Source organism: Eulemur rufifrons, chromosome 24, assembly GCF_041146395.1.
Source record: "Eulemur rufifrons isolate Redbay chromosome 24, OSU_ERuf_1, whole genome shotgun sequence".
NCBI lineage: Eukaryota > Metazoa > Chordata > Mammalia > Primates > Lemuridae > Eulemur > Eulemur rufifrons.
Window position 1 is genome coordinate 24,068,607 of NC_091006.1, and position 27,947 is coordinate 24,096,553.

The window sequence follows — 27,947 nt, forward strand, 5'->3', positions numbered from 1 at the left end:
AGGCAGACAAAGAAGACATGGTGGGAATGGGATAGCATTGTGATTAAGAGCATAGGACAGGCTTTGAAGTCAGGTGAACCTGTGTTAATTACCAGTCCTGCCATTTATTACCTCTGGACAAATAATGTTACCTGTCTGAGCCTCAGTTTTCTCATCTGTAAAATGGATATAATAATATAACCATAGGTTGTTATAAAGGTTAAACACACATGATGTTTTAGGACAGTAGTTGGCACATAGTACATGAGAAACAAATGATAGCAATTACTATTTTGTCTTGCACTGACTCATAGTTCAACTTTTAACAAAGTGCTAAATCCTCTGTGGCTGCTTTTGCAGCTTCAAAAAGGAGATATATCATTTGGCATCTTCAGATGAAAGGTTACAAGATAGTATGGTACTTTGGATTCCCCTAAGATTTGTTCTGTTATCTTAGAATCACCATCCTAAAAAATCTCAAAAATTAACCAACCACACAGGCCATGTACGTACCTGGGAGAAGAAGGTTGGGCTTGCAGGTTCTGGCATGAGTTGGTGTCTCTGCAGCCCATTTTTCTTTCTCAACCTTTTAAAACCTTCCCACTCTCTAATCCAGTGATTTCAAACCTGTTCAATTATGTCTGAATCTCTGAGAATATTCTTCACAATTCTCATACATTATCTTCAGTGAGAGCAGGTCCAAAAGAGTGTACTGGAAGAACTTCTTAGTGCAGTTCCTCTAAACCCTAACCCTGATAGAGCCATGAAACAAGCCAGAAAACTCATTTCATCACCTACCATCTCAAAAGACCTGCTCCACAACTGCTCAACCCACCCCATTCCCAAGCTCTAAAGCCATCAGGCACAATTACAAACCTCAGTGCTGATATTGAAGTACACGATAGTGCTATTTTTCTTGAACGTTTCTATTTATTTACTCTTTATGTTGAAGCAATGACATATTTTTAGAAGAAATCAGACAACAATGACAGAATTATAAAGGTCCATTTGACAGTTAGTTACTACAGACCAATATATAAATTAGTTCCCTAAAATGCTGCACTAAGGTGAACTTGATTTTCACAATATAACAAATGTAATCCTTTTTAGAAAACAGAGATGATGCAATTGAAGCATGACACTCTCGGTCACTGATCACCTTTTAAATAATATGGAAAAATTAGGTCACTGCTTATCTTATGTAAATACAAAGACAGTTTTAAGAAAATTAAATAATGGTAGCCAGTGAATTCTTTAAATGTTTCTAAAACCTATAAATAAAAGCAAAATTGTATCTCCACCCTTCCTCCCTCAACATAAATGTGCATGATTTCATATTAATCTTTATAGTACCAGGCGTTTTTTGCCAATACAGTCACATTTTCTCCATATGTGTATATATGTGTGTGTGTGTGTGTGTGTGTGTGTTTCATTTCTGTATTAGAGCATAAACTTTCCAAAGATTCTGCTTTGGAAATGCATTATAGGGAAAAGAACATAGACTCTAAAGGCAGAAAGACCAGGGTCAGATTATAGATCCAAAACTTAATAGAAGCCTGGACAATCTGCACCACAGTGACTTCATCTTTTAAAAAGGAAAGAAAACAATACCCATTTCTCAAAGTATTACCAAAATTCAATGAAATTGATTTTACAAAATGCACAGTATCTAGTAGGTACTCAACAGATAGTTTTCTTCAACAGAGGACTTATTACACAAGAACTCACTAATAGTTGTTGTATGGATCAGGGCTGGCCTTAGATGAAGGAGAATTGTGAGCACATGTTAAATACTTGCAGAGCAATCATACATTAACTCAAAGCCTAAACTTCAATGGAGTGTCCCTTCAGTATCACAATTGACTAATATCAGGGGGTGACATGGGTAGATTAATTTTGCTATGAACAAACAGATTTTCAAGATTCAAATAAAAGCACCTTCTCTATTTGACACAAACTACCCCAAAAAGGTCTGTATCCTCCCTTTATTTTCCCATACCTTCTTACGTTATCCTGTCCTCCTGAATCATCGCTCTGTTGCATAAATGAGTACTCTTCTACCTCGGAGGGAAAGGTGACTCGGGAGACAGCACCTCCCATTAAGATATAATTATACCAATTTAAATAAAACAAAGGGTCACCTCTTTTCAAATGACCTATTTCATTTATGCTTTAATTTATTTCAGCCTCACAAATTCCTTTCTTTTTTGTCTTTGCACAGTCAGTGCTCCTCAAACTTTAGGGAGAATAAGAATTATATTGTGTAAATTTTCTCATGCCTCAAATTTTCTCATGCCTCATGCCTCAACTAGAGATTCATTAAAATTTCTAGGATGAGAACTGGCCTTACCTATTTTGAGTAAGCACTCATTGACTCTACTGCAGGGGGTCCATGGGGCACCCTTTGAGAAACAGTGCTTACTCTATTAAGTAAACATTAAAATTGTCCATCTCGTTTCATTTCAATATTACTCATCGCACCTTCAGCTACCTAAATGTGTATAGATGTGAATGCCTATAAATTCAGTCTGCTTACCTTTAATTCTAATCAGTTATGCCATTGCATATAGTGAGCATATACCCCCAACAGCAATAAATATATTTGATAAATATGATGTATGGTCTTCTCTTCCCAAACCTCTTCCTGATAGTTTTCTTTAACCTTCTGGTGTGTGTCTGTGTGTGTGTGTATGTGTGTGTGTGTTTACAAAATTCATGTGTTGATCATTCCATGCTCAAAGAATAGTATAAAAGAAGAGTATGGAGAAAATGGCAGCATCAGAAGAATAATGTTTACCTGCTCCAAATTTTTCTTACCCTTAAATTCTAAAAAAGTGATTCTCATTCAGGTGAAATGGGGGAGGAAGCTATCAGAAATGTGACTGAAGAGGGATGAATATGCTATTTAATAGAACTTCCTGCCTGTTTCTTATATGTTTTCCCAGTTATAAACACAACATCCTTAAAAGGAAATTATCTACTTATATACCATTATTTCAATTATAACTCTTTTCTCGAGAACATTCCTGTTGGCACATTTACATCAGCAAATGTGCATAATAAACTTAATCTCTTTTCCACTCTAGCCCATTTTCTTAACATTGCATCTCATCTAGACCTACTTGAACATACATGTGCTTCATCTTTTGTACAATCTTCAGATCAGGAAGATGCTTTTGTTCGTTGGTTGGTTAGTTTTGTGGTTTTGGTTTTTTTCCCTGAAAGGTAACTTACATTTTCTCTGAAGTAGGACTTTGAAAATTAGGCACATCATTTGCTTCAAATTAGAGCCTACACTCAGAAAAATTCACTCCGATATCTCTACATTATTACTCCTCTATACATTTAGAATTAAATTCTGATTTACTCAGATCTAGCATAGACAAAGCTTGGAATCTATTTAGCATGTTGAGTTTGTTGGAAGCTTTCTTGAAGCACTGTTTTCTAAGTAATATTCTCAAAGAAAATGAGGGAAAGAAGGTAGGATACAAAACCATCACGGATTGTAAAGAAATACTTGAGATGTCTGACTAAATTTGTTAATATCTATAGCTCTTAGTGGCTTCACTGACATTATAGAATAATATTAAACTTCTCATAATAAGTTTGTAGAATGAACTTTCTACCAATGATAAAACCCAACTGTTTTTCCTTATTAGATGAAGACCACAGATTTTACTGGAAGTTTAATATTTTTCAAACTTTTCTTCTCAAAGTAGAAATTAATCAAAAATGAGATGCCAATATGTATATCAGAGAAAATAAATTTTAATCTGAAGATAAGATTGTTTTCAGAGTCAAAACTGGTACCCTGAAACCCTGTTACTAGTTGGTTTCAAACTCTGAAAGAAAACAACCTAAAAACGACTATGAGAAGTTGATTGTGACCAGGCACATCACTGGATTTATTTTGAAAATCCTACTATAATAATTTAGTCATACTAACTTCTTAAATTGCTTCTGAGTCTTTAAACACATCTACAATTTTTAAATTTTAAACCACTTATGGAAATAAACATAATTTTGATCAGCATAATTTCACATTTTTTTCACTTGTATACTTTCTGAAATAAAAGTATTTCTCCATAAGAAAGATAAAACCCAAGCTAAAAATACATTCTGTTTTTCTTGAAATAAACAAACTAACTCAAAGACAGCTGTCAAACACCAGGTACATTTACATTTTGTAGAACTCCTCTAACTAACAGTATACAGAAAAACACTGTGGGCTAGAACACGAAAGGACAGGGAGGACTAATACAGAAAAGGTACAAATCTATGTCTTGACATAACTTCATGTAAAATCTCAAACATATTTCTCTGTATTAAAAATACCAATAAATTGAAGATGTACACATTCCTAGGTGGGGCTTATGCCACTTTAAACTACAAGTTACCTTAAGACAGAAAGGCAAAGGGACTCACCGATACATTGCTGACCAGCAAGGAAGAGTCTCGTGAAGACTGAGGTCTACCACCAAGCGTGTGCATCCAGGTCTATCAGTGACTTCGCAGGCTGGACTGAAGTGAAGAAAGAAGTCACTGATGATCTGAACAGAACCAGTCTGACAAGTCTTGACTAGTGTGGTGGGGACTGTTTGTGTGACTATTAGGACAAAGACAAATTTTACAGGGAGCCAGAGCAAAAATAAATGATAAGCACTTTCTAGGAGTGGAGACTTAAAAACTTTTGTCTTAAGATAATTTTTTAAAAAAAAAATACTAGCATAAACCAGATTTTTTAGAAGTGAGATGTATAAATCTAGAAAGAAATTTTAAAACTATCTTGCTTAGCCTCCTCATATTTCCAGTGAAGAAAATGAGGTTTAATTAAGTTAAATGGCTTGGACAAAAATCACATGGTTAATGAACTGCCAAACCAGAACTAACACCCTTATTTTTTCAACTAATCTGACACATTTTCCACTTTATCTGCATTATAATAAATGTTTTCCTTTGGTATTAACTATGTCAGCTCTTGAAAATGCATGAGAGATTAGAAAAGCATTTTCATCTTAAAATTATGTGGCACCATTTTTTCTAGAAAAGTCAAGTAGTTCACAAATATTAAGCCTCAATTGAGACAGTATATTTCTTTCATTATATGGGAGACAGGCATATCAGCTAACATTGGATCACTACTATCTTATTTCTGGAAAGTAAATAATGCATATTTTTTAAATGTGTGTTCACACACTGTATGCAAATATCTGTGTGTTTGTGTTAGGTTTAATCTTTAAATTGCCTTCTCTACTCCCCATAAACCAGACTAGGTGTTTCTCCTCAGTGCTCGCATGGTGTCATAACATTTACCTCATTATTCTGTAATAGAATTTTTGCTTAATTGTATCTCAACTCCACTAGGCTGTGAATTCTTGACAGACAGGAATTCCTAGCATATATGGGCTCTCAAAAATATACATGAAAGGGACAGAAGGAAGGAGGGAGAAAGGAGGGGTTATGTGTGATCAGTCTTAAGAATCATCATAAAGAAAACAAGTAAATCCTATTTAATTCCACTACACATCCATTTTGCCAATGGCTCACCTGAACAGATGAAGAAGTTGGGATTTATGGTAAAGTGTGGGATTAGGCTGCCAAGAATTGAAATCCATCACTAGCAGTAACCCAAGAAACCTCTGTGTTAGGGCAGATTGTGCTGGGCTCTAGAACCATATATCCTTTCATTCTGGTCAATATATCATTTAACAGTGATGTATAGCAGGTATATTTATTCACTTGGAGTTATGCAATATACAGTTCCTGTCTACTCACTTGAAAATTACAATTTAGCCAAAAATAAAGATGTAACAACATAGTAAAAACTTCCCGGTTATGAGATCAAGCTGTTCTTCTTATGCAGCCTTAAAAAAGTGAAATCTCTGCCAATGAAATCTCAATGTGGCTTAATAATACTATATTCTATTTTATACTCACATTCTATGAAAATACTGATTTTTCTCTTGCTTTCAAAGGAAAATAGATTGTTCTTCAGTGTAACTTTGGGCTAAGACTTGTCAGACTCATTTTACAAAAGTCTCAGGAGATTTTGTTTTCTTTTACAAAATCCAGTTTCCAAATTTAGGGCCATATGGTCCTGTGTACTTAGGCTTACGTATAACTTAGAAATGTAGATGCAGAAAATGAGATGGCTCCCATGAATTTTTTTAAAAACCCTGTGAGTATAAGCTGTAATTTGCAGAAAACCAGAGATTAAGGGTGTGTAAATAGAGGATAAGTGGATGTCAGCCTAAAGATAATCATGTCTGTCTTTTAAATATTAATGGCCTTTGCTCCAGGTTGCTCAAAGGTTATTACAGTATATGTCATTAAATTTCATGATATATCTCACACTTTAGTAGATATTTCAAGAATGATGGGGAAAGACAGAGGAATGAAACATCAGACTAAATTATACACTGAGTAATTCATGTCATGTATTTAGGCATTTCTTTGATAGTTACTCTTGGAGCAGTAGGATATAAAAGCAAAGTGAATCATTTCAAAATTAATTGATCTATAAGAGAAAAAAAGAGATTTTAGAGTAAAAGTTTGTCTTTCATTCAAATATTTTTTCCTTTGCTCTTTTGTTGAAATTGTAAATTTTTTTTTCTTCAATCCTTTTGTCCTTAACTATGGTGCGAAGAAAATATCTTCAAAAAGTTACCCTTCTCTCTTGTTCATGAGTCAATTGGTCTGTCTTCCCTGTGCCATTCTGCGCAATGCTAAGAGCAGAGTTAAGAGAAATATATTTGTAGACTTGAGTCTCTTGGAAACCCATAGTTGATATGTTACACTGCATAACAAGGAAAATAGCAACTTGACCACAGGCATTTTTATCAGCCAACAAATTATTCCTTAGTCCTTTCTACACTTAGCAACGACGTCATAGCAATGCGCCATCTGATGGCCTTAAGCTGCAGAAGTATAGCACCAGTGTGGCTAGTCATGAATGATTTTTATCATTGTTTGAACATCTCCTAGCTTGTACCAAGTTCTTTTATGCCTGATAATACATAAATGCCTATGTTTAATAATCTGATTAATTTAAGGAAGCCCTTAAAGTTATATCTGGGTTATGTCTCTATAATGCTAAAGCAATCATTTTATTGGTCAGTTTATTGGTATGTACATTACAGACTGGCCAATGTTGTTAAACTAGTGAATGAACTAGTTGCATAAATACAGCTTTTGTCATTGTGGATCCATTTCCTCTTATCATATACTGTTTTGAACGTATCCACATACCTTAATTTTTTTAACCTGAGAAAACAAAGAGCATCAATATAATTATTAAATAATTACCCTTTGTCTTTATCTCATCAAGGAGAGATGGTGTAAAAGTGCTGCTGGAGAATAAGCCATCACTATTCTGTCATTGACTCTGCTTTTCTTTGTCTTTGATTCTTAGCTAAAATGTGATCTGTTTTCTCTATTCCTTTATAAGAGGTTCTGCAACTGCTATAAATGTCTTCATGATGCTGTGTATAATTTTTCTGGACATTAATGTGAGGATCTGCTAAGCTTACAATACATTAGTGTTATATATAATAAAAACCAGAGATAAGGCTTTTAGAATTAACTGACAATCATAATGCTAAAACACTTCCTTTATTGTTCAATTTACTGGAATATACGATACAGACAGGTTAATGTTGTTAAACTAGTGAGTGAATGAAGATAACACTTTGGACCCATTTTAAATTTCAGTTTTTTGCAATTAGTCTTGAAAACACTTATAAGATTAATCAATTTCTTTTTTTTCCTTATTATCTTTAGTCCAAAGTCAAGATTAATCAATTTCATTAGGATGTATCATCTTTCATTCTTTGAAACAGACTCTTAATGTGATATGAAAAAATTATTTACATATATTTATCTCTTTACAAATAGACATTCCCCCACAATATACAATAAATTGGTAAAATAGGGATCAAACTCAAGAAAAAGTAAAAATGCAAATATCATCGACATACTGTTTAAGGCACTTGCTCTAATAGATCTGTAAATTTGGCTTTGAACTTCCTGGCAGCAAGGATAAAAAAGGAAACTTAGAAAGTTTTACAATTATCATTATTGAAAAGAAAGGAACATATCAAGAGAGAATTCTTCCTGCCACTAAGTTGAGGAAGAAATTTCTCAGAGATTACACCCAACAATGCATTGAATAATCAGCAATATGTTTACCAAAAAAAAAAATAATAATTTTATATAACTATTTCTCATGAATACAGTCATCCTTTTGTGTACTCAGGGGATTGGTTTCAGGATCCCCTGGCATATACCCAAATCTGTGTACCCTCAAGTCCAGTAGTCAGCCCTGTGGAACCTGTGCATGTGAAAAGTCTGCCGTCTGTATATGCAAGTTTCACATCCCTCAAATACTGTATTTTCCATTCACATTTGGTTGAGAAAAATGATTTTGATTACAATAAAGGGAAAGGCTGAGATTGCAATCTCTTTTTTAAGTGATATATCATAGTTGTACATATATTTTGCAATCTCTACGAACTTTCCTCTCATTTATCTTTTATTTCTCATAGCATCTGGCACAATGCCTAGCACAGCAGGGGCACTCAAAAGTTGCTGCAGAATTGCTGGAAACATTGCTGTAAAATATGTTGTTCTGCTTGTTTAAAACTGGACCTATGTGAACACCTTTTTGGTTTTCCTCTAAGACCATAAACAAGACTATTTTGATCTCTGGAAGCCACGATTTCCTATCTCTATCCCAAATCCTAGTTGACTACAGTAATCTGTTTTCCTACCTATTAGTGGTTTTGTTTGGGCCTGGTAATGTTATAATTAAATACATAAGTGATAATAAGACCTGCCCTATGTGTGGAATATCCGGAAATAGGAGATACAAATTATTAAAAACAGAATCCTCCAACAGTCTGTCAGAATGAACATGCCATTTCTTTATCATTGGAAAAGATTTATGGGAGAATATTCCATACTGAGTCACTTTCTATAGCATTTCATATATACCTGAAAAAGAACAGAAAGGATGGCTAAAGCTGGGAAAGAACAAACTCAGATAAAACAGGCTTTTGTTTCAATAACTCGAGGTGCAGAACTACGTATCCATAGGAAGACATGTGAAAGATCAGCACAGGCCCGTCTTCATCTGTTTTCCCATCCTTCTCCATTACTCAGCCCTGATGAACTGTGTGTCCTCTATCTCCACCTTAGAGGAGTTCACCAGTGCCTGGGTGTGTCTGTTTCTGAATTACTCAGTGGGAAATGAGTCTCACATCACGTTTCATCTTCTAGGAGAAATGCTAACATCACCACCACTATCCCATTCTTTTATTGAGAAACAAGAAAGAAAAAATAAACGTACACTTTCTGAAGACTGAAGAGTATAATCTTTTAATGATTAAGTAAGCAAAATAATCAGTTGAATCCGAAAATAAAATTAAATTTTAATCAATTTAATCTGTAGATTTTTTTAAAATATCTATTATGTTTCAGTACAATAGAGAGTTCTGAGGTAAGGAGGTGGAATGGTTAATGTCCTTCTGCTAGTAGGAAGGCGTAGGAAGAGACACACGTAGGGATGTTCTGCATGAGCTGTGGAAATGAAGGACTAAGAGAAGAGAAAGAATGGGGCGATGGTTCTGCCCAGCAGAACGACGGGTTTCTGTGAAGGGAACACAGTTACTGTCCAATCCACAGCCACAGGTAATCAAACTCTTCACACTTGTCCCCTCTAGATGCGTCAATGTAACAAGCTCCCATACTGAATGCTGTTTTTGACAATCCCTTTACTTCTAAGAAACCATCCTTCGTGGTGGAACAAGAGTAAGATTTTATTGAGATGTAGAAAATTACCACCGTTTCCTTTTCTTTGTTCTCATACTGCATCACATTCTTGGAAGACCTCCCTAATCCACTGAAGGGACCCTGCATTGTACTTCACAGGAGGCAGTACTTCACCCAACTGAGCACTTATTCACTCATTTAATAATTGTCTAAACATTTTTTTTGTGACCTTCATGTCTTTAGTCTCCTTAAAGAGAAGGTTTCTGTCCTTTTTAACCCATGTATCACCAAGGCCTAGCTAATTGCCAGAAACATAGTTGGCACTATATAAAGATTTAGTCAATGAATGAGTACCTTACTCCTTGTGGTTTATGGATTCGAGGCCCTCTTGCAGGGTGCTGGGCCAGGCCTGGCCAGGGCAAGCGTCTACAAGGCTGAAAAGTGAGGATTAGTTCTAGGGTAGGGCATACGAACTGAGGAGGTCTCAAGTGGAAAAAGCAAGAGGATTGAATTCAAAGCAAAGTCCTCAAAGATAATGGGGTTTCAAAGTCAAGGAAACGAAGCCAAAGGGCAGAAGCAGGGTCTTAAGTGGGGAAAAAATCTCTAGGCTGTGCCACTTAAACTGGGGACCTTGTGTTCACAGGGGTGTTTGTGCCTCGGAGGACAGGAAGCCGTAAGACCAACATGGACCGTCTTCCTACAGTGTCAAATTTATTTAATGGTGAGTAATTTAAAACATCCTATTTCTATTAAACATTGGTAGATAAAGTAAAATGAAAATTTTACAGATTTTAAAATAAAAATGAGATGTTAAAACAACTGCATGTTTTCAGTGAGCCACTTTATTGCATACATACAAGCCCCCAGGTTTATATGCTTGTTTCACTACAGTACAAATTTTTGAAAAGCATAGGTAGGGTAAGAAACTAAGAACAACCAAACTTTCAAAGAAATATATGTCTTTGCCGGTTGCAGTGCTGTGTCCCTGTAGTCCCAACTTCTCGGGAGGCTGAGGCCAGACGGTCACTTGAGTTCAGGAGTTCAAGTCCAACCCAGACAACGTAGAGAAACTTCATCTCTAAAAACTGTGTGTGTGTGTGTGTGTGTGTGTGTGTGTGTGTGTGGAGAGAGAGAGAGAGAGAATACTATTTGAGAGGAATCTTGGGGCAACTGACAGAAATGATATTGGGCTATCCTTAGCTAAATTCTACTGATTTGCTTTAAAGATATCCTATGGATAAGAGAAAATGTTAAGCAGGTGACTAGATCTTAGCTTCTTTTTGACTAAAAATCAACTGTTTTTCTTATTACAAAGCAATGCATAAAACAATCTTTTTTTACAAGTTGATAATGGTTAAAGTCAGGTGATTAATACTTGAGGGTTAATTATATTATTCTCTTTATTTTTGGATTTACTTGAAATTTTCCCTACTAAAAGGTTAAAGAGACAAAAATAATGCATGCTTATTTACAGAAGACTATTACACACAGGAAAGCAAAAGGAAGAAAATTAAAAAGAAATGTAATTCATTGTCCAGATAAAATCATATTATAGTATTAATTTTCTAGAATGTTCATAGATAGAGATTTTTAAAATTATGTTTGACTTGCCAAATGCAGTCCACCCTATTCTCCATAGAATGGCAGCACTCTGATTTTGGAAACTGATCTTAGCTCAATGGGTGAGACTGGCTGATCTAAAGATAATCCCATTCCCTTTGTCAACTATCAGTTGAGAAATCAGTATATGATGCAATTCTAGCAAATAATAAATGAGGAGATGGTTGCTGCAGACTTCTGGAAAAGTTCCTCTTTGATCTTTACAGAAAGTGATAGGAAGCCATTCTCTCCTTCTCCAGCAAATGAATGAAGAAGCAAGTAGTTAAAGCCAATTACACCAGGAATGTATCTTACAGTTATTTGGAGAACCAACTGCAGGATAAAGCAAATATTTTAGGTGACAGAGCAGAGAGATGGAAAGAACCTGGTTCTCTGATAACATTGTTGGGTCACTGAATCAACCAACCCTGAACCTGCCCTACCTTTGCAATCGATTAATTAGATTAATAAATATGATAATTATAGTTATAAAAGTAAATGTCTTTCTTTAATTAATTGTTAATTGGATGCTCTTTTATTTGCTCCCTAAACTGTCCTGACACCACATATTAGTTGACTCTTTTTGACCACTCCATGATATATCGTAAACATCTTTCCATGTCAATAAATTCAGTTCCACAGTCTCATACTGAATGCCTGTGTACTCCGCTGTGTCCAACGTCTACTCTTGCACAATCTTGTCAAATGAGTGAAATTTTTTAGTGGTGAATCTGCTGAAGACATGGTCCCATTATGAGTACTCCTTCGATGACAGAACTGTTCCTCCATAAAATGATCACTATAAATAAGATAGCAATTATATGTTCAAAACCATTTTATCTAGGTTCCGATCTAACATCAAGATAACCCTTCATTCTGATGAACCTGTGAAAAGTTTTCCATAATACTGTATTCTCTTCCACTTCTAATTAAGGAAAAGTTACTACAACCTGATACTAAAACAATAGGATGCTATGCAAAGTATCTCCTCTCTGAGCTCCAGGCAAAGGTAGGGCTCAGTGGCAAGAGATTTGTTATGATTGTTTTCCTGGCATACTCATGTGTCACTCAGAAGGATCAGAAAGTAATGAAATTCTGGCTATGGTAGGGAAAGACAGGTTTTGAGAGATGCATTTAGGGGTTTTGAAGTTTAATATGCCATGTTAACCACATAACTTGGGCTGCAATCTTCTCAAAAAGGATATTGTAGGATTAAGAGTAGGGTTATATAAGGAGAATGCACAGTGATTTTTCTTTTAGCTATAACATTCTTATCTGTTACTGAGGAGCCTCAATATGGGTAGAGAAAATGTGAAAAAGGTCAATAATTCATATATGTATAGTCATTTCAATAAATAGCCATAGAAGATACTATATCATGATGAAGCGAACATGACTGTGTCATAAATATCACAAGTATCAGTGTTTTACTAATTACAACTGCCTCTGCATTACTTTCCTGGCTACTGGCCTCTTCTTAAGGTGAATTTCATGTCAAAATCTTAAATATGCATATCATTTTGTATTTCATGCAGAGGCAAGCCTATTTGTTTTCCATTATCCTCATCTGTCATGATGAGCTAATTGCTGCTGAATTGGTAAAGGTCCTAATCCACATTACTTTATGAATGGAAACTTAAAAGAAAAATTACGGGCATAAAATAAAACCACGGTGGATACTTACTGCAATCTACTCTTCAATTATTAATACCTAGCACATATCCAAAGACATACCTACAGTCTAAAAATTCCCCCACCCATCATAATCCATGTGCCACCTAAAATCCCCACCTCCCAGTTGGACCTTTTCAGATAATGTCTGAGTGCGATGCTGCAAGCACCTGGATGGAAGGGCTTGAGGCTCTGACTGGGGGGGTGGGGCAGGAGGGGGGGGCAAGAGCAATATATGTAACCTAAACTGTATTATGTTGGGAGACTCTTAGAACTTGACCCTTTGGGCCCATCATGACAACATTCAAGCATTTTAACAATGTGCATATTAATAACTGGTCGCCTGCATAATTTCTCTAGGACTTTGCCTACTAATCTCACCACTCACAGAAACAGTTGTGAAACTGTTGATGTGTGTAGGTCATTTTTTAAAAGCCCCAAGATAGATATTAATTATAGTATAAAGGTGAGTGGATGTATATAATTTGGAATTTAACTTGGAGATCCCTATCTAGAAACTCCCTGACGACGAAACTTAGTGATGCCTTCGCACGTGCAGAGAGGACTCAAATGCCTGGAAAAGAAAGGGTGTAGTAAGCTGGGTGGTGCTTTGGTTGCAAAGCCCTGGGGCGATGCTGAACACTGGTGTTCGTCTTTGGCTTTCCTTCCTTTGCTTTTCATCTTCTAAATGCTGAGCAAGCTCATTCACAGTAAAGTCTGAAAATGTGAAAGTGCTTGAAAATAAAATTGAAAAATTAGCAGTTTCTCATTTTCAGAAAGCAAAGAATCTCATCGTTGCAGGGAAGAGGAAGTTATTTTCCAGTGGATTGGGAAATCCTTCCATTTTTCCCTGGAAAAGACCTCTTAAAAGCTGCTTGATCTTCTATACCTTTTTAGCTAAAATTGTCAGTTGAAAGTATGATGTGTGATTTAGAAATCTTTTGTCCTGTCATTAGAGTGGTGTCATGGACTCGTTTCTAAAAGACTATCATGAAACCCTCATTTGAGGAGCCACTACTTTTTATCACTAAGTTGAGCAAGTTTTAAAATTAGTGACATGGAGAGACAATCTTTGAAGTATGAGTCAGGCCTCTTCTTTCGGATGAATAAGGATTTAAACAATGTAACTATTACAGGGTGCATCTAACAAAAAGAAGGGAGGGAGAAAGAGAGAGGGAGAAAAGAGGAACTGGCTTTCTAGACCAAATCATAATCATTAAGACATCACCTCCCCCGCCCCCCCCCACACACAGGCATAAACACTCATTTGGGATAGAGTCATCCTTCAAATGATGAGTTAATGCTAAAGAATTGTTAACTAAAAAAATTAACAAGTTTGATACTTTGGAAAAAGGAGAGCTTTATTTCTCATAAAGGGTGCAGCCTGTTATGTCCATTCCAACAGGTTAGGAAGCAGTGGCCGACCAAAAGCCAGGCACACATGCTTCAAAGGACAGAAAAAAGGAACAAGATTTTATACTGAGCGGGGTGGTCAAATATTCAACAAGCTATAGGAGGAGTCACGAATATTTATGAAGGAAAATCATGCCCATCAAGTCCCATCATGGCTGGGAACTCAGTTTTAAGGTGTTTCTGGCTCTCTTTGGCCATTTCTAAAAATGGGCCTCTTGGCCCTAACAGGGGTCCATTCAGTTAGCAGAGGGCTTAGGATTTTCTTTTTATTTCACAGAATTTATACAGACCAGGATTCATGGGGACCACACTGTTTAAAGACTGACAATTTCTAGTGTCCCTCAAATATGATTTAATACCCATCTCTCCTCCTTGTTCTGCAAAGTTCAGCTCTCTGAGGTCCTTCTGCACCCTGCAGACTAAGTTAGCTACTCCCTTCTCTTTGCCCGCAGAGTACTTTATAGATTCTTCTATTGCAATCAAAGTATGTAATTTACCATATGCTGGACATTGTTCTAGGTTCTTTAAATATGTTAACTCATTTAAATGTCAAGTAACCCCATGCGGAAGGTTCTATTACTATGCCCACTGAGGCACACAGATGTTAAATAACTTTTCAAAGGTCATGCACACTTTAAATTGAATAACTGATTGTGAACGAAGGCAATCTGGTTTTGATTTCATGTTCTTAACTACTGTACTATTTCATTAAATTGGATCAGAATCTTTACATATCTATTTCCTCCTTAGGGACTGACTCTTCACTCATTGAAGATAGGGTTTGTAACTTACTCATCTTTGTATCTTAAGTACAGTACAGGAGCTTAATAGTTTTTGTTGAAATGAATTACAAACTCTTTAAAGACTGGAATCTTTATTCTTTCAACACTCATACTATTCAGTGTAGTTTGAATGCTCTGTACACTAGGAATAATAAACATAGTGTTAATGGGGAAAAAATATCAAGCTCTGTAAAATTATTCAAAGAGGTTTATTCTGAACCGAATAAATTGATGGCCAGGAGATTCATAAACCCAAAAAGCCCCTCGAGGTGGTTGGGTTACAGTTTGGTTTTATACATTTTAGGGAGACAGCAATTGCACGTAAAATCATAAATCAATACAAGGAATGTATACATTGGTTTGGCCAGAAAAGAAGGGACATGGGGCATCTCAAAGCAGTGGGGGGCAGGAGGGCTTAGGGGACTGAGTGTACTTACAAGTCATAGGTGAGTTTAAAGATTTGATTTGTAATTGGTTAAATAAATAAAGCTTTGCTTGAAGACTTGGAGTCAGGAGAAGGAATGCTTGAGTTAAGATAATGGGGTCTGCTACCCGTCATGTGATGCTTGCTATGCCAGAGTGAGGTTGCAAAGTGAGCCACATTACACTGGATTAATTTTTTAAAAATTCGTTTAACAGGCTTTTATGGTTTGTAAGGCCCTACTTAACCTTTGCCTTGCATGGCCTTAGGTCCTGTTTGCAATTTATTATAGTACCTATTGCCACAAAGAGTCTGTTTTGTCAGTCTTACGGCCTCTGTTTTATCACTGATGTTGGTGTGTCTAAACTCCAAAAGGCAGGGAGTACAAGGGGATGTCTCTGACCTCCCTGTCTGTCACGGCAAGGAACTCAGTTTTAAGGTTTTTCTGGGGTCACCTTGGCCAAGAAGAGGTCCATTCAGTCAGCAGGGGACTTAGGATTTTATTTAGTTTACAGTAGATAAAGGAACGAATTTCTCTCCTTATGAATAAGATAAATCTTATCAAGGGGAAAGGTAGCAAATGCTGAAAATATAAAATATAAATACAATTTTTTTAAAGTGGAAAATGTTAAAGATTAAAAAGTCAGCAAATCTGACTCCTCTTCAAAAAATTCACTTTTCTTTCTTCTCTACAAGTTTCGCAACAATTCACTTCTCTTAAAACCAGATTTGCATCATTGTGTGCACTAAGTTTTTCCTTGGGAATTCTTAACCACTTGTCTTAGATGAACAATCCTGAGCCTTTTTTCCTTCTTGACGCAGAGGCTGTTCTTCCAATAATACAAGCTGTGTGTAACACATAATTCTCATACACAGGACTAGCTAAAACTTTATCCTTTCCCTCCATGATGTTTATTCATATCGCTTGTATGCCTCCCACTCCTTCCTAATATTCTATCCTAGGTGAGCATCCAAACTCCCATTCCTAGGCTTGGAATACCACTTCTTAACTTCTTGTTTGTTTCTGGGTTTTATTCTGTTTTGAAGAACTAGTTATTCATTCCCACTTTTCACCTATTTCTTCACTAATAATCCTACTTAGGTATGGAATATACTTTGCTTTTCAAGAATTCCTTTTTATATGATCCCCTCTCTTTTCCAACAGAACAACAGATAAAAATCAGATTGTACAGGAGTATTGATCAATCATATATACAGATTTATTTAATCTAATAAACATAATTTCTTCTACATAGTATCTTTGAATATGATAGTTATTTTATTTGCCATGGTAGGACTTGCTAGCCGCTATAAACAAACATCCCAAAATCTCAATGACTTAACAAAATAAAGTCTCAGTCCAAAGTTGGACTGGCAGCTCTCTACAGCATCTCTCTTGCAAGTGTTGACTCAGAAAGTGCCACTCTCCCAGAATCCTTTGCTTATACTCATAGGACAGTAGACAAAAACCTCCTGTCTGAGGACCCGATTCTTTGTTTTTTAATTTTTAAATTGTTATGGGTACATAATAGTTGTATATATTTATAGGGTACATGTGATGCTTTGGTACAGACATGCAATGTATATTAATCAAATCAGGGTAATCACCTCAAGCATTTATCATTTCTGTGTGTTTGAAATATTCCAACTGTACCCATTAAGCATCCCCACTTTATGGCCTCTCCCTGCTACCTTTCTCAGCCTCTGGTAACCATCATTCTACTCTCTGTCTCCATGAGATCAATTGTTTTAATATTTAGCTCCCACATATGAGTGAGAACATGTGAGATTTGTCTAATGACCCAATTCTGATGTTGATTTGATTGAAATCGGTTGGCAACACAATTTCTAAATCTTCTCCCTGCAACTATTAAAATATAATTAACGTTTTATTAATATTTAAAGATAATATTTTTATGATCAGAAAATAATTAAAATAAGACAAAATACTTCCCACAAAAGGCCCGATGTGAATATTCTGTTCACTGTCCAGCATGGGTATTCTTTTTCATTTCCAAATTAGGTAACTTGACACAATTTTGGATTGTTTTACATAGTTTGTTTATATATAAAAATTTAACAAAACAATGGTGAGATGTGTTGATATTATAACGTTGTTTTCTTTTTAAATGAGTACATTTCGGGGTCAAAATATTTCTTCTTTGGAATTTGCTTTCAATTACCCTGTGTTGCCACTAGATGGAGATCTATGACAATTTACAGTTTTGTGGTCTACAGTGCCTTGGAAAATAGCTGTTTAATTATAATACGCCTGTACAGGGTCTTGTCTTAATGAGGTGAAAAATTGATATTCTGGTTTAAAAAGTGAATTTAGAAGAAGCCTTTTTTCCTCTAAATCACTAAATATGAGCTTTTTAAAAAGCCTTCTTTGTAATGCATCCTCTAAATCTCCCTTTTCTTATTTGGGAAGAAAAAGGAAGACCTTTAGCCCCGGGAATAGTAAAATAGTAATAATAATGAAATTCTCATGGGCTGGGTGCTGTACCTGCTACCTGCTAAAAGAAAAAGATCTGAAAGATGTTACCCTGACAGCCTGAGGGGACCCTAGGAATTCATTAGGCCTCATTAAACCAAGGAAGGGATTCCAGCAGGTGGAAGGCCAGCTCTGGATGTTTGGACCTTCCTGGCTTCCCTGAGTCATAGAGCTCTTCTGTACAGAACTTACTTCTTCCACGGCTCTTACTGTGAGCAGCCAGACATTCAAAGCCTGGGCCCACGCACAAGTAACCCTCAGACCTCATAAAATTATACTGATAGATATTCAGAGGCTTACATTTCAAGTGTAGCATTTGCACCTAAATTCAATTTGCCGCATTATAATCAAGTTACATAATCTTGCTCATAAGGCCTACAGGCTTCAACTAAGTTTGATTTTAGGGATAGTAAAAAGAAAATTTCCTTGGTATTTACTTGAAAGACCAAGAGAGTAATGTCCTTTTATCGATACAGGGTTACAGTAAGAACTCCCTAGATTTTAAAGTTATCTATGTTACTAGTGATAGTTTTACATGTATGAACAAAACAATCATAAGTTTCCCACGATATGAGATAATTTATAAATGCATTGCTGAGAAATACTGAGAAACAGGTAGCTGAAGACTTGCAAAAGAAATTCAAAGTTTTTAAGTGATTTGTCATTTTCCTTTTGAAAATTACTTACAAATGTGTTAATCATGATTGACACTATGGAACGAGGATGGCTGGAAGGAGTATAAACTGGTATTGGTTTTCAAGAGGGCAATTTTGCAATCATTATCAGAAACTTGAAGAATAGTCATACTGCTTGACTCAGTAATTTATTTTATTTATCATAGAGAAAAATATGTAACAACCTAAAAGTCTAAAACTCAAGGAACGGTCAAATAAATTATAATACATTGCTCTTTTTCCGTTCCAATATACAACTAATGCGCTTTCTGTGCCTTGGAGGTTGGAAGGTTAAAAACTACGTTTCCCAGAAGCCTTCACCACTAAAGTTGCGGACGGGCCTGGGTTCCGCCAATCAGATGCACGGGATCCTTGCGGACCGGAAGAGCCGCGGTGGCCCTTTTTGATGCTGCGAATCCAGGCGGAGGTTGCTTTGTTCTGCCGGACGCAGCCTCGGAGTTTGACGGCTTCCCAGGGGCAGCGCTGGCTTCGGATCGCGGGACTGGCGGTATGATTTTTGGAGAGTGGAAGTTGTTCCTAGACGCTCACTTAGCGCCGGCTCCTACCATTCCAACGAGTTTGTAAGCCATCTCATAGCCAGTAATAAATTCTTTTATGCGTAATTATTTATACTCTAAGACATGTCTCTAACTGAACCATATCCAGTTGAGTGTCCAAACGATAAAATAGGGCAAACCAATTTAAAAAATCACATTGTAAATAATATTTAATGATACAGGAATAAATTCTGTAACTTTTTTTACTGACTCTATTTTTCATTGATGTATAACTTGATCATGATTTGATGCCAAAAACTATTTATTTTCTTTTCTTTCTTAATTTTTTTTTTTTTTTTTCTTTTGAGACAGGGTCTCTGTCACCCAGGCTAGAGTGTAGTGGCTCCGGATCATAGCTCATTGCAACCTTAAACTCTGGGCTCAAGCAATTCACCTGCCTGAGTGTCGGGAGTAGCTGGAAGTACAGACACGCGCTACCAGGCCTGGCTAATTTTTAAAATATTTTGTAGAGACCAAGGGTGTTGCTGTTTTTCCCAGGCTGGTCTGGAACTCCTAGCCTTAAGTGATCCTCCCACCTGGGCCTCCCAAAGTGCAAGGATTACAGGAGTGAGCCACCACAACTGGGCCCAAAACTATTTTCATAAAGGGCCTCTGAGTTTGTTAGATCAAACACATATGAGTAGTTCCAACTCTTTGTAGGGAAAATTAAAAATTATTTTTTAACACATCACTAAAAGGATTTCCCTCCTGGGCTTAGCCACGATTTTGTGGCTGTACTAACCCAATTTTCTTCAAAAGCATTTTTTTTTTTCCTAGGTGTAAGCCATGTATCAACTAAGGTAGCCTGATTTAGAAATTGAAGCAAATTTGACTCAAACCTCTTTCATGTAAATAGTAGACTTCCTGCATTCTTTGTGGTTTCAATTGTTCAACCTATTCCTGGGAAAGAGAAGGAAGATGAGAGGGTGATTGAGATTTCTTTTCTTAATTAATTGAGTGATTTTTTTGCTTGCTGTCTCCATTTTTTGCAAAAGGGGAAAGGAACTCTTCTTTTTTCACCTCCGATGTGAATTACAACACTTCCCATAACAGGTAGAAGCAGCACAATTTTAGTTTCAAATGATTTTTTTCTGCCTTCATTTCACAAGACTACTGAGTCATCACCTTTTAATTTGAAAACTTTGTAAATCTGAGTACACACCAACATGTTCTGCATATGTTTGGAATAAAGAATTTTCAATGTGGAACAAAGGTACGGTTAGTCATTTAGAGAAAGGACTGCAGGACATTTTCTAAAAATGTCCTTTTTTGTATTTTTTCTCAAGATCTTATGAAAGAATTTTAGGAAGAAGCATGCTTCAGACTGCAGTTTAGAGCTAATTGTGTGATCTTTGTTGCCCTACTTAATCTTCCCAGGATGCCACACTCACTTTAGACCCCTAAACTGCAAAGTGTCTGGGAGGCAGTTTAACACATTAACTGCCATGTAAGTTGTATTTAACTCATGCTAGTTTTGAGCCTGGGGCCTCATGAAGCATATGTAAGTCACACATCTCTTTAACTTGGGAGCCATGTGAACTATTTTTCAAGTTGCATATAACTCACACCAGAAAACAATAAAAAATAACAAATTGTTCATTAAATTAGAAAGGATAGTTTTGTTTTCAAAGTTTTTATTCTATTTTTGTAATAAAACACCTTGGCCCCAATGAAAAAAAATCTTTTTCTAGTGTGGCAGTCAATGTGTTAATATGCAGGCTAAAATGGGATTTAAGATCAAATAGTTCTGGATGCAAGTTTGAGTTCTTCCACATACTTTTGCTTGGGTAAATAAGTGAACCAACATTTCATTTTTAAAGACATCTTTAAAACTGGGCTTATACGTAACTTCCTTATAGGATTATTATAAAGATTAAATGAGATAATGAATGCATTTAAATTATAGCATGTAAGAGTATAAGGCTCTAGGTATATGTAATTGGTAAAGAAATTGACCCATACTGAATTCCATATCTCCCTTCAATGCTGATTCTTTTTCTATATTCGTTACCTGTGTTAATAACATCTTTTAGATGCTTGTCAAGAGCAGATGCTATTTCCTTCTCTGGGCTGGGTATAATTTTGGTTCTTTTAAAATAAGCAATGAGAAGATTTCAGAACAGCAATAATAATACCTACTACTCGGGGATTTAATAAGTATTAATGAATACATGGAAAGTGTAAAATGATCATTACTAACACAACACTTTCTGCCTCAGAGGAAGGAATACAAGCAGTCAGAACACTTCTCTATTTTGAAGCAATCATCTAATCATTCTCCAAGAGCCTGATCACTTACTGTGGGCAAAACTTTATGTCCTGCCTCTCTTCCCTCTAAAAAATGGAGCCATGGTAAAACTACTGCCAATAATAATGATTATTGTATTATAATAATTATACAATTACTATTTTTATAGTTACTTTTTTTTGAGCACTTACTGCCATATGCCAGATAACCCACATGCTTAACTTGGTAAATCTGCATAGTATCTCTCTGAGGCAGATACTGTGATTCCCATGCACCCTAACAGATGAGGACACAGAGTATGATGAGGTTAACTTGACCAATACAACCAGCTGAATAGCTCCTAAGTGGCAGAGTTTGGATTCGAACAGAGAGCCCAATTCAAGAGTTTTTAAAGAGAGACATAAAAATTTTCACAGTTGGGTTGCCCACCAACCTAATCACTAAGCATTCTCTTTATTTCATAGAGGTTAATGGAATTATCATTTAAAAATATAGGCAGGTACGGTGGCTTGTGCCTGTAATCCCAGCTACTCGGGAGGCTGAGGCAGGAGGATGGAATGAGGCCAAGAATTTGAGACCAGTCTGGGTGATATAGCCCAATTCCATCTCAAAAGAAAAAAGCATATGTGTGTGTGTGTGTGTGTGTGTGTGTGTGTATATATATATATATAAATCTAATCATGTTATTCCCTGAATCACTTGAGTTACTTGTTAAAATGGTAGATTTTCAGGCCCTACAACAAGCCTCAAATCTACTTAAGACCAGCAATCTGCCTTTTCAACAAATTTTCCTTGTGAATCGTATATGGAACATAGTTTGAGAACATCTGATCAAGAGGATCAGGTTCAAACTCTCTATTTTGGCATAAAAAACAATGGCTTGGGCAGCGCCTGTCTTACAATAGATGTTCAACAAATACATGTGGGAAGAAACCCAAGGAGGCAGAGAGGGAAGGAAGTGAGGATGATTGATTAGGCTACTTAAGTTTTGGGTAAAATTAAGCCTTAAGAAGAAGGAAAGGAGGACGGACTAGATCCTCTACAGAGATTCTGCACATACTAATTTCAAACTTCAGTTGGCTTTCTGCCTTGTTTTTCTTTTTTCTTTCTTTCTTTTTTTTTTGGAGACAAGTCTCACTCTGTTGCCTGGGCTACGAGCTAGAGCGCCGTGGTGTCAGCCTAGCTCACAGCAATCTCAAACTTCTGAGCTCAAACAGTCCTTTTGCCTCAGCCTCCCAAGTAGCTGGGACTACAGGCGTGCACCACCAGGCCTGGATAATTTTTTCTATATATTTTTAGTTGTCTGGCTAATTTCTTTCTATTTTTAGTAGAGATGGGGTCTTGCTCTTGCTCAGGCTAGTCTCGAACTCCTGACCTCGAGCGATCCTCCCACCTCGGCCTCCCAGAGTGCTAGGATTTACAAGTGTGAGCCACCGTGCCTGGCCTCTTTTTTTTTTTAATATTTGAAAATTATTGTTGTTTATTTTGAGCATCTGGGTATAGATGAGTGGAGGCCAAAAAAAGCAGTCCACCTCTGCCTTGTTTTTCTTTCTCCAAAAGGTTAGGTAGCCTTTGAAAAACAAATGCAATGATTAACTAAGTATAAATTTAACTACTCAGCTTTTAAATGCCTCTCATTCTTTCTCTCTTTATTACAGCTTTCTCCACTTGCACTGGCACGTAAACTGGTTGTGCTGGGCAAATGAGTCAGTTTAGATGAGTGTATTATTAATAGTTTATAAGAGTGTACTTGCATTTGACATCTCTCAGAGGGATGCACAGTTCCAAATGTACAAAAGTAGTGGCTGTGCATCTGTGTTCCAGTTAGACCAGATAACTTTTTTTTTTCCTTTTCTTTGAATAGCTCAAACAATTTTTAAGATATTCCTAGAAATTTGTCCTAGAAGCTGCTTTAGAAAGTCTGGCACAATTAAGTCCATACTTACCTAAATGAGGAGTTTCCTATTGATTTTTCAACCATGTCCCACCCTTCAGCCCCACCATTGTTCAAGAAAAAGAAAAACAACGATGCATAATTCTACCACATACCACATTAGAATAATTGGAAATTAGAGCTAAAAAGAAACTTGAAAATACTAGGACCCATACTTAAAATTTTTTATCGCATTTTATACTTGTAAATGTACTTTCACATGCATAGCTCATTTGACCTTCACAATAACTCTATGAGGTTGACAATATCTTTATTTTATAGATGAGGAAATTGAAACTATGCAATGTAAGAGCAAAGGCCCTTGGCCCCGTTTGCTGAAAGTTGCTGAAGGTTTGCTGAAAAATCACTGGTATGAGGCAGATTGATTAATAGCAGAAAAGGCATACAAATTTATTTGACTTGTGTACACAGTAGCCTTCAAAATGAAGACCCCAAAAGACAGGAAATTGTCCATTTTTATGCTTAGTTTCAACAAAGTGTGGACAGTCGTGTAGAAATATGATTGTACAAAAAGGGTATGATCTAAATGCTAATAGGCTGAGTGGGGAAACCCAGCAAGACCTGTATGTCTAGATTCTTAACCTCTGAGCATGCCTTTATCCCCTCTGGGTATGGGGCAGGACCTTTTCTGGAATGGCGGGGTCTTATGACCTACAGACAAACAACATAAGTCAGATAATTTCTTTATGGCCAATGTTTACACAGAAGGGCAGAGGGAAAGTTAGAGGAATATTTTTAGGTTTTATGGCTGGCTTTGGGGAAAAAGGATTCTGGTTTCTATGACCTGCCTTGATTGAGGAAGAGGGATTCTAGTTCCTGTAGGTAGGTACTGGGGAGAATGGGACTGAGAAACAGGAAGGCAGGAGAAGGTCAGAGAAAAACTTTTGCTGCTGAGGCAGCTGCTGAGGCCTTCGTTATGGGTTGTTTTTCTTCTGAGCCCCAACAGTGACTTTCCTAAAGCCAAGGAAAAATTCAAATCCAATTTCTTATTGGACAAATGAGAAAATGAGGGCAGAAAGAGAACTTATACAGAGTGTTGAATCTCGTCACTGGCAGAATCCAGACTTCCTAATACCCTCTGTTTATTCTTTTTCTTTTCTTCTCTTCACTGAATACTTGTTTGGTACTTATGTGCCAGGCACTCTGCTGGGGCTCCATAATAGCTTATAATTTATCTGTAATTACAGTTGTTACAGTAGAGACATGTGCAAATGTAGTGGGAACAAAAAAGGAGCACCTAATTCTGTTAGGGAGAGGTTGTCAAGGAAGAATTCCTAGGTGAGATGCAGAATGAGCTGAAATCTGTAAGGTAAAATACTGTTTTTCAGGTAGTAAGTACCAAGAGAATATTCTAGAAAGAAGGTACACATGAATAATTGATAGAGTTATTCCCCTGTTTTATGTCTCTGTAGTATTGTATATTATTCCTGTTGTAACTCTTGCCACCCTGAGGAGTAAATTAGCCATTATCCATATCTTAGCTCCCTTTCCCCTTCATTCCCACTCTCCCACTGTACTGCAAGTGCTGCCGGTGTGAGTTGAGGGAGGATAATTCCCAGATCCCTTGCATGAGTAAATTGGTGGACAGTGGGGGGTGGTAGGAGATTAAGCGGGTACTGTTGAACTTTTAAAACTTGAGCTACCCATGAGACATCTAAGAAAAGATATCAAGGAGACAGTTGACATGAGATGAGAAGTATGGCTGAAATAATCGTGACTACATAGATGACAATTAAACCATGGGGGCCACTGGGCTTGCAAAGGACTTCTTCCTTCTTCAATCAGTGACATTGGCCATAAGGCAATTGAGAGGGGGTTGTGGAGGCCATGTCTCATTGGAAAGTGCATGCCCTGATTAAAAACTTTTTTAAAAGACCCCAATAAAAGCACACAAAAACCACCCTGTGTTAAGGAAAGTCTTAGGTTAGTGGGCACCAGTTCACAACCTGTGATATGACCTGACCTTTGCCAGATTAATAATGAATATTGTGAAACACATGTTTCATAAACTCTAGATTTTCTTGTTTTCTTAATTTGTTTTCTGCTGCTATAATAGAATACAATAGAATAAAATAATAGACTGGGTAATTGACGAAGAAAAGAGATTTATTTGGCTCACAATTCTCGAGGCTGGGAAGTCTAAGACCAAGGGGCAGCATCTGGTGAGGGCCTTCTTGCTTCATCATGACATAGCAGAAGGGCCAACAAGTACCTGAGACAGGGAGGAAAAGAGGGCCGAACTGCCATGATAACCAGCCCCTATGATAACAGCATTAATCTAGTCATGATGGCAGAGCAACAACCACACCAACACAACCACAAAGGTAATCAAGTTTCCATCACATGAACTTCTGAGGGATACATTCAAAGCATAGCAGTTATCTTCTTTTGAGGGGTGCTTATCACCTCTTGGAGAAGGCTTCAGTTTACATTTCACAGGTGTGGATCCGTGGGAAGCTGGAGGTGTTTTCTGTTCCCATCTTCCAGTGGGCTCAACCTCTAAATTCTGTCTCCCTGAAGATCTTGTACTGCTTTTGTTTTAAGTCAGGTCATAATTAGGTCCTTACTGCTAAGGTGTGCCTTGTCTCTCAAACATTATCTCAGCCACTTGCCCTCTCACAAATTATCTGGGTTCCAGCTCACTGGTGTTCTCCTTGGACCCTTGACCACATCAAGGTCTCTTTCTCTCTCAGAGACTTTACGTGTGCTCGTCTCTGTCTGGAGGACTTCTACCTCCACCTTTACTAGATAGCTCCTTTGTACCTTTATGTATCAATCACAACTTCTCCTCATAAGGTCTTTATTAGTTTGTCTACATAAAGAGCCTCTCCTCTCACTGTATCAGCCTCTTATTTGTTTCTTTCATAGAATCCATCATGATTTTTCATTTTCTTACTTATGCCTTGCTTTCCTAACTAGAATGTAAACTCAAACTTCCTTGAGGACAAAGATCAGATCCTATATTTATATATACTATTGTTTTAGTCCAATTTGTTCCTCATAACAGGATACTTGAAACTGGGTAATTTATAACGACAAGGAATTTATTTCGTGCAGTTATGCAGTCTGGGAAGTCCAAGGTTGAGGGTCTTTTTGCTGGGGGGTGGCTCTGTGGCATCCTGCGGTGGTTCAGGGCAACACTTAGAGAAGGAGCTGAGCATGCTAATGTGCTAGCTCAGGTCTCTCCATCTCTTCTTATAAAGCCACTAGTTCCCCTCCCATGATAACCCACTAATCCATTAATGGATTAATCCTATTGTTAAGGGCAGAGCCTTCATGATTCAATCACCTCTTCAAGGTTCCCTCTCTCAGTATTGCCACATTGCTGATTAAGTTTCAAAATGAGTTTTGCAGCGGGCATTTAAACTATAGCAACTATATAAAATATATTTTTATATATTTTAACCCCAGAGCCTAGAGCAGTATTTGGTACTAACTAGAAACTTAATAAATACTAGTTGACTGAATTAATAAATAAGTAGATCATCACATAACAATACTCTTCTTCATTCATCCTCTTCTTACCTAAGCCAGGGGTGGGGCATATTTTCATGTTGGAAAGATGAATTAATTTAGTTATAATCCAATAAGACTGCATTCAAGAAATTTCAACTAGATATACTTAAAAATGTACATAATTTTGTAAAAATCTAAAAAAATGTAAACTATTTGTTAATTTTAAAGTTAACTAACCTTCTAATGACTTTGTCATGTCTGCTTTTTGTTGGAAAGCATTTGAATATTTGGTTGCAGCATGGAGGTCCACAGTTTCAGTTGATCCTCTAGATGGGTGTCAGTCATTTGTAACCTTCAGGGCAATCATGATTTGGGTTAGGTAGGAGAATGTAGATTCTCAGCAGTAAGTGGCTGAAAAGCAAGAAAGCATTTGTCAAGCATGTTGCTGAAGTCATGGGTATTCTACTGCATTTTTCCATATTTCAATTGGAACTTTCTTAGCATCAAACAATGACTTTAAAATGTCATCTACTGAGAGCTCAATGAATTCCATCTGTAGTTCTTTAGGTGCCTTGGTGATATCGACTAAGTGAGACCAAAATGCTAATTTGAGTGTGATGTCATGATTCTCAAAGTCAGTGAACCCTTCATTGTATTCTCCAATTAATAAGTCTACAACAGGTGTGTATTCTCCAAATGATTCACATGTATCATCCTGCTCATCAATGACCTTTGCTAACTGGGGAAGATGATCATCCAAATTTCCTTTTGAAGAAGTATTTTGAAAGAAAGAGAGCTTTTTTCAAAATGCTTGGATTTTTTGGCCACATATCATATATAGACCTAGTTTTACCTTGCAAAGAAATATTCAAGTGATTTTGATTTCACATGATATCACATAGAAGTGCTGCATTCCTATAGAAATCTTCTT

General features: G+C 36.7%; 1 protein-coding gene across 1 annotated transcript in view; it reads right to left on the reverse strand.

Annotated features, from left to right (window-relative positions):
• The window catches only part of LOC138374276 (transmembrane protease serine 11E-like), a 61,216-nt gene that overhangs the window by 29,704 nt on the left and 3,565 nt on the right, over positions 1–27,947 (reverse strand). The window contains exons 2-3 of the mRNA XM_069456985.1: positions 19,104–19,303; positions 13,571–13,734 (exon numbers count right to left, since the gene is read on the reverse strand). Coding sequence (XP_069313086.1) covers positions 13,571–13,734; positions 19,104–19,303 — 364 coding nt within the window. The remainder of the gene's footprint in view (positions 1–13,570; positions 13,735–19,103; positions 19,304–27,947) is intronic.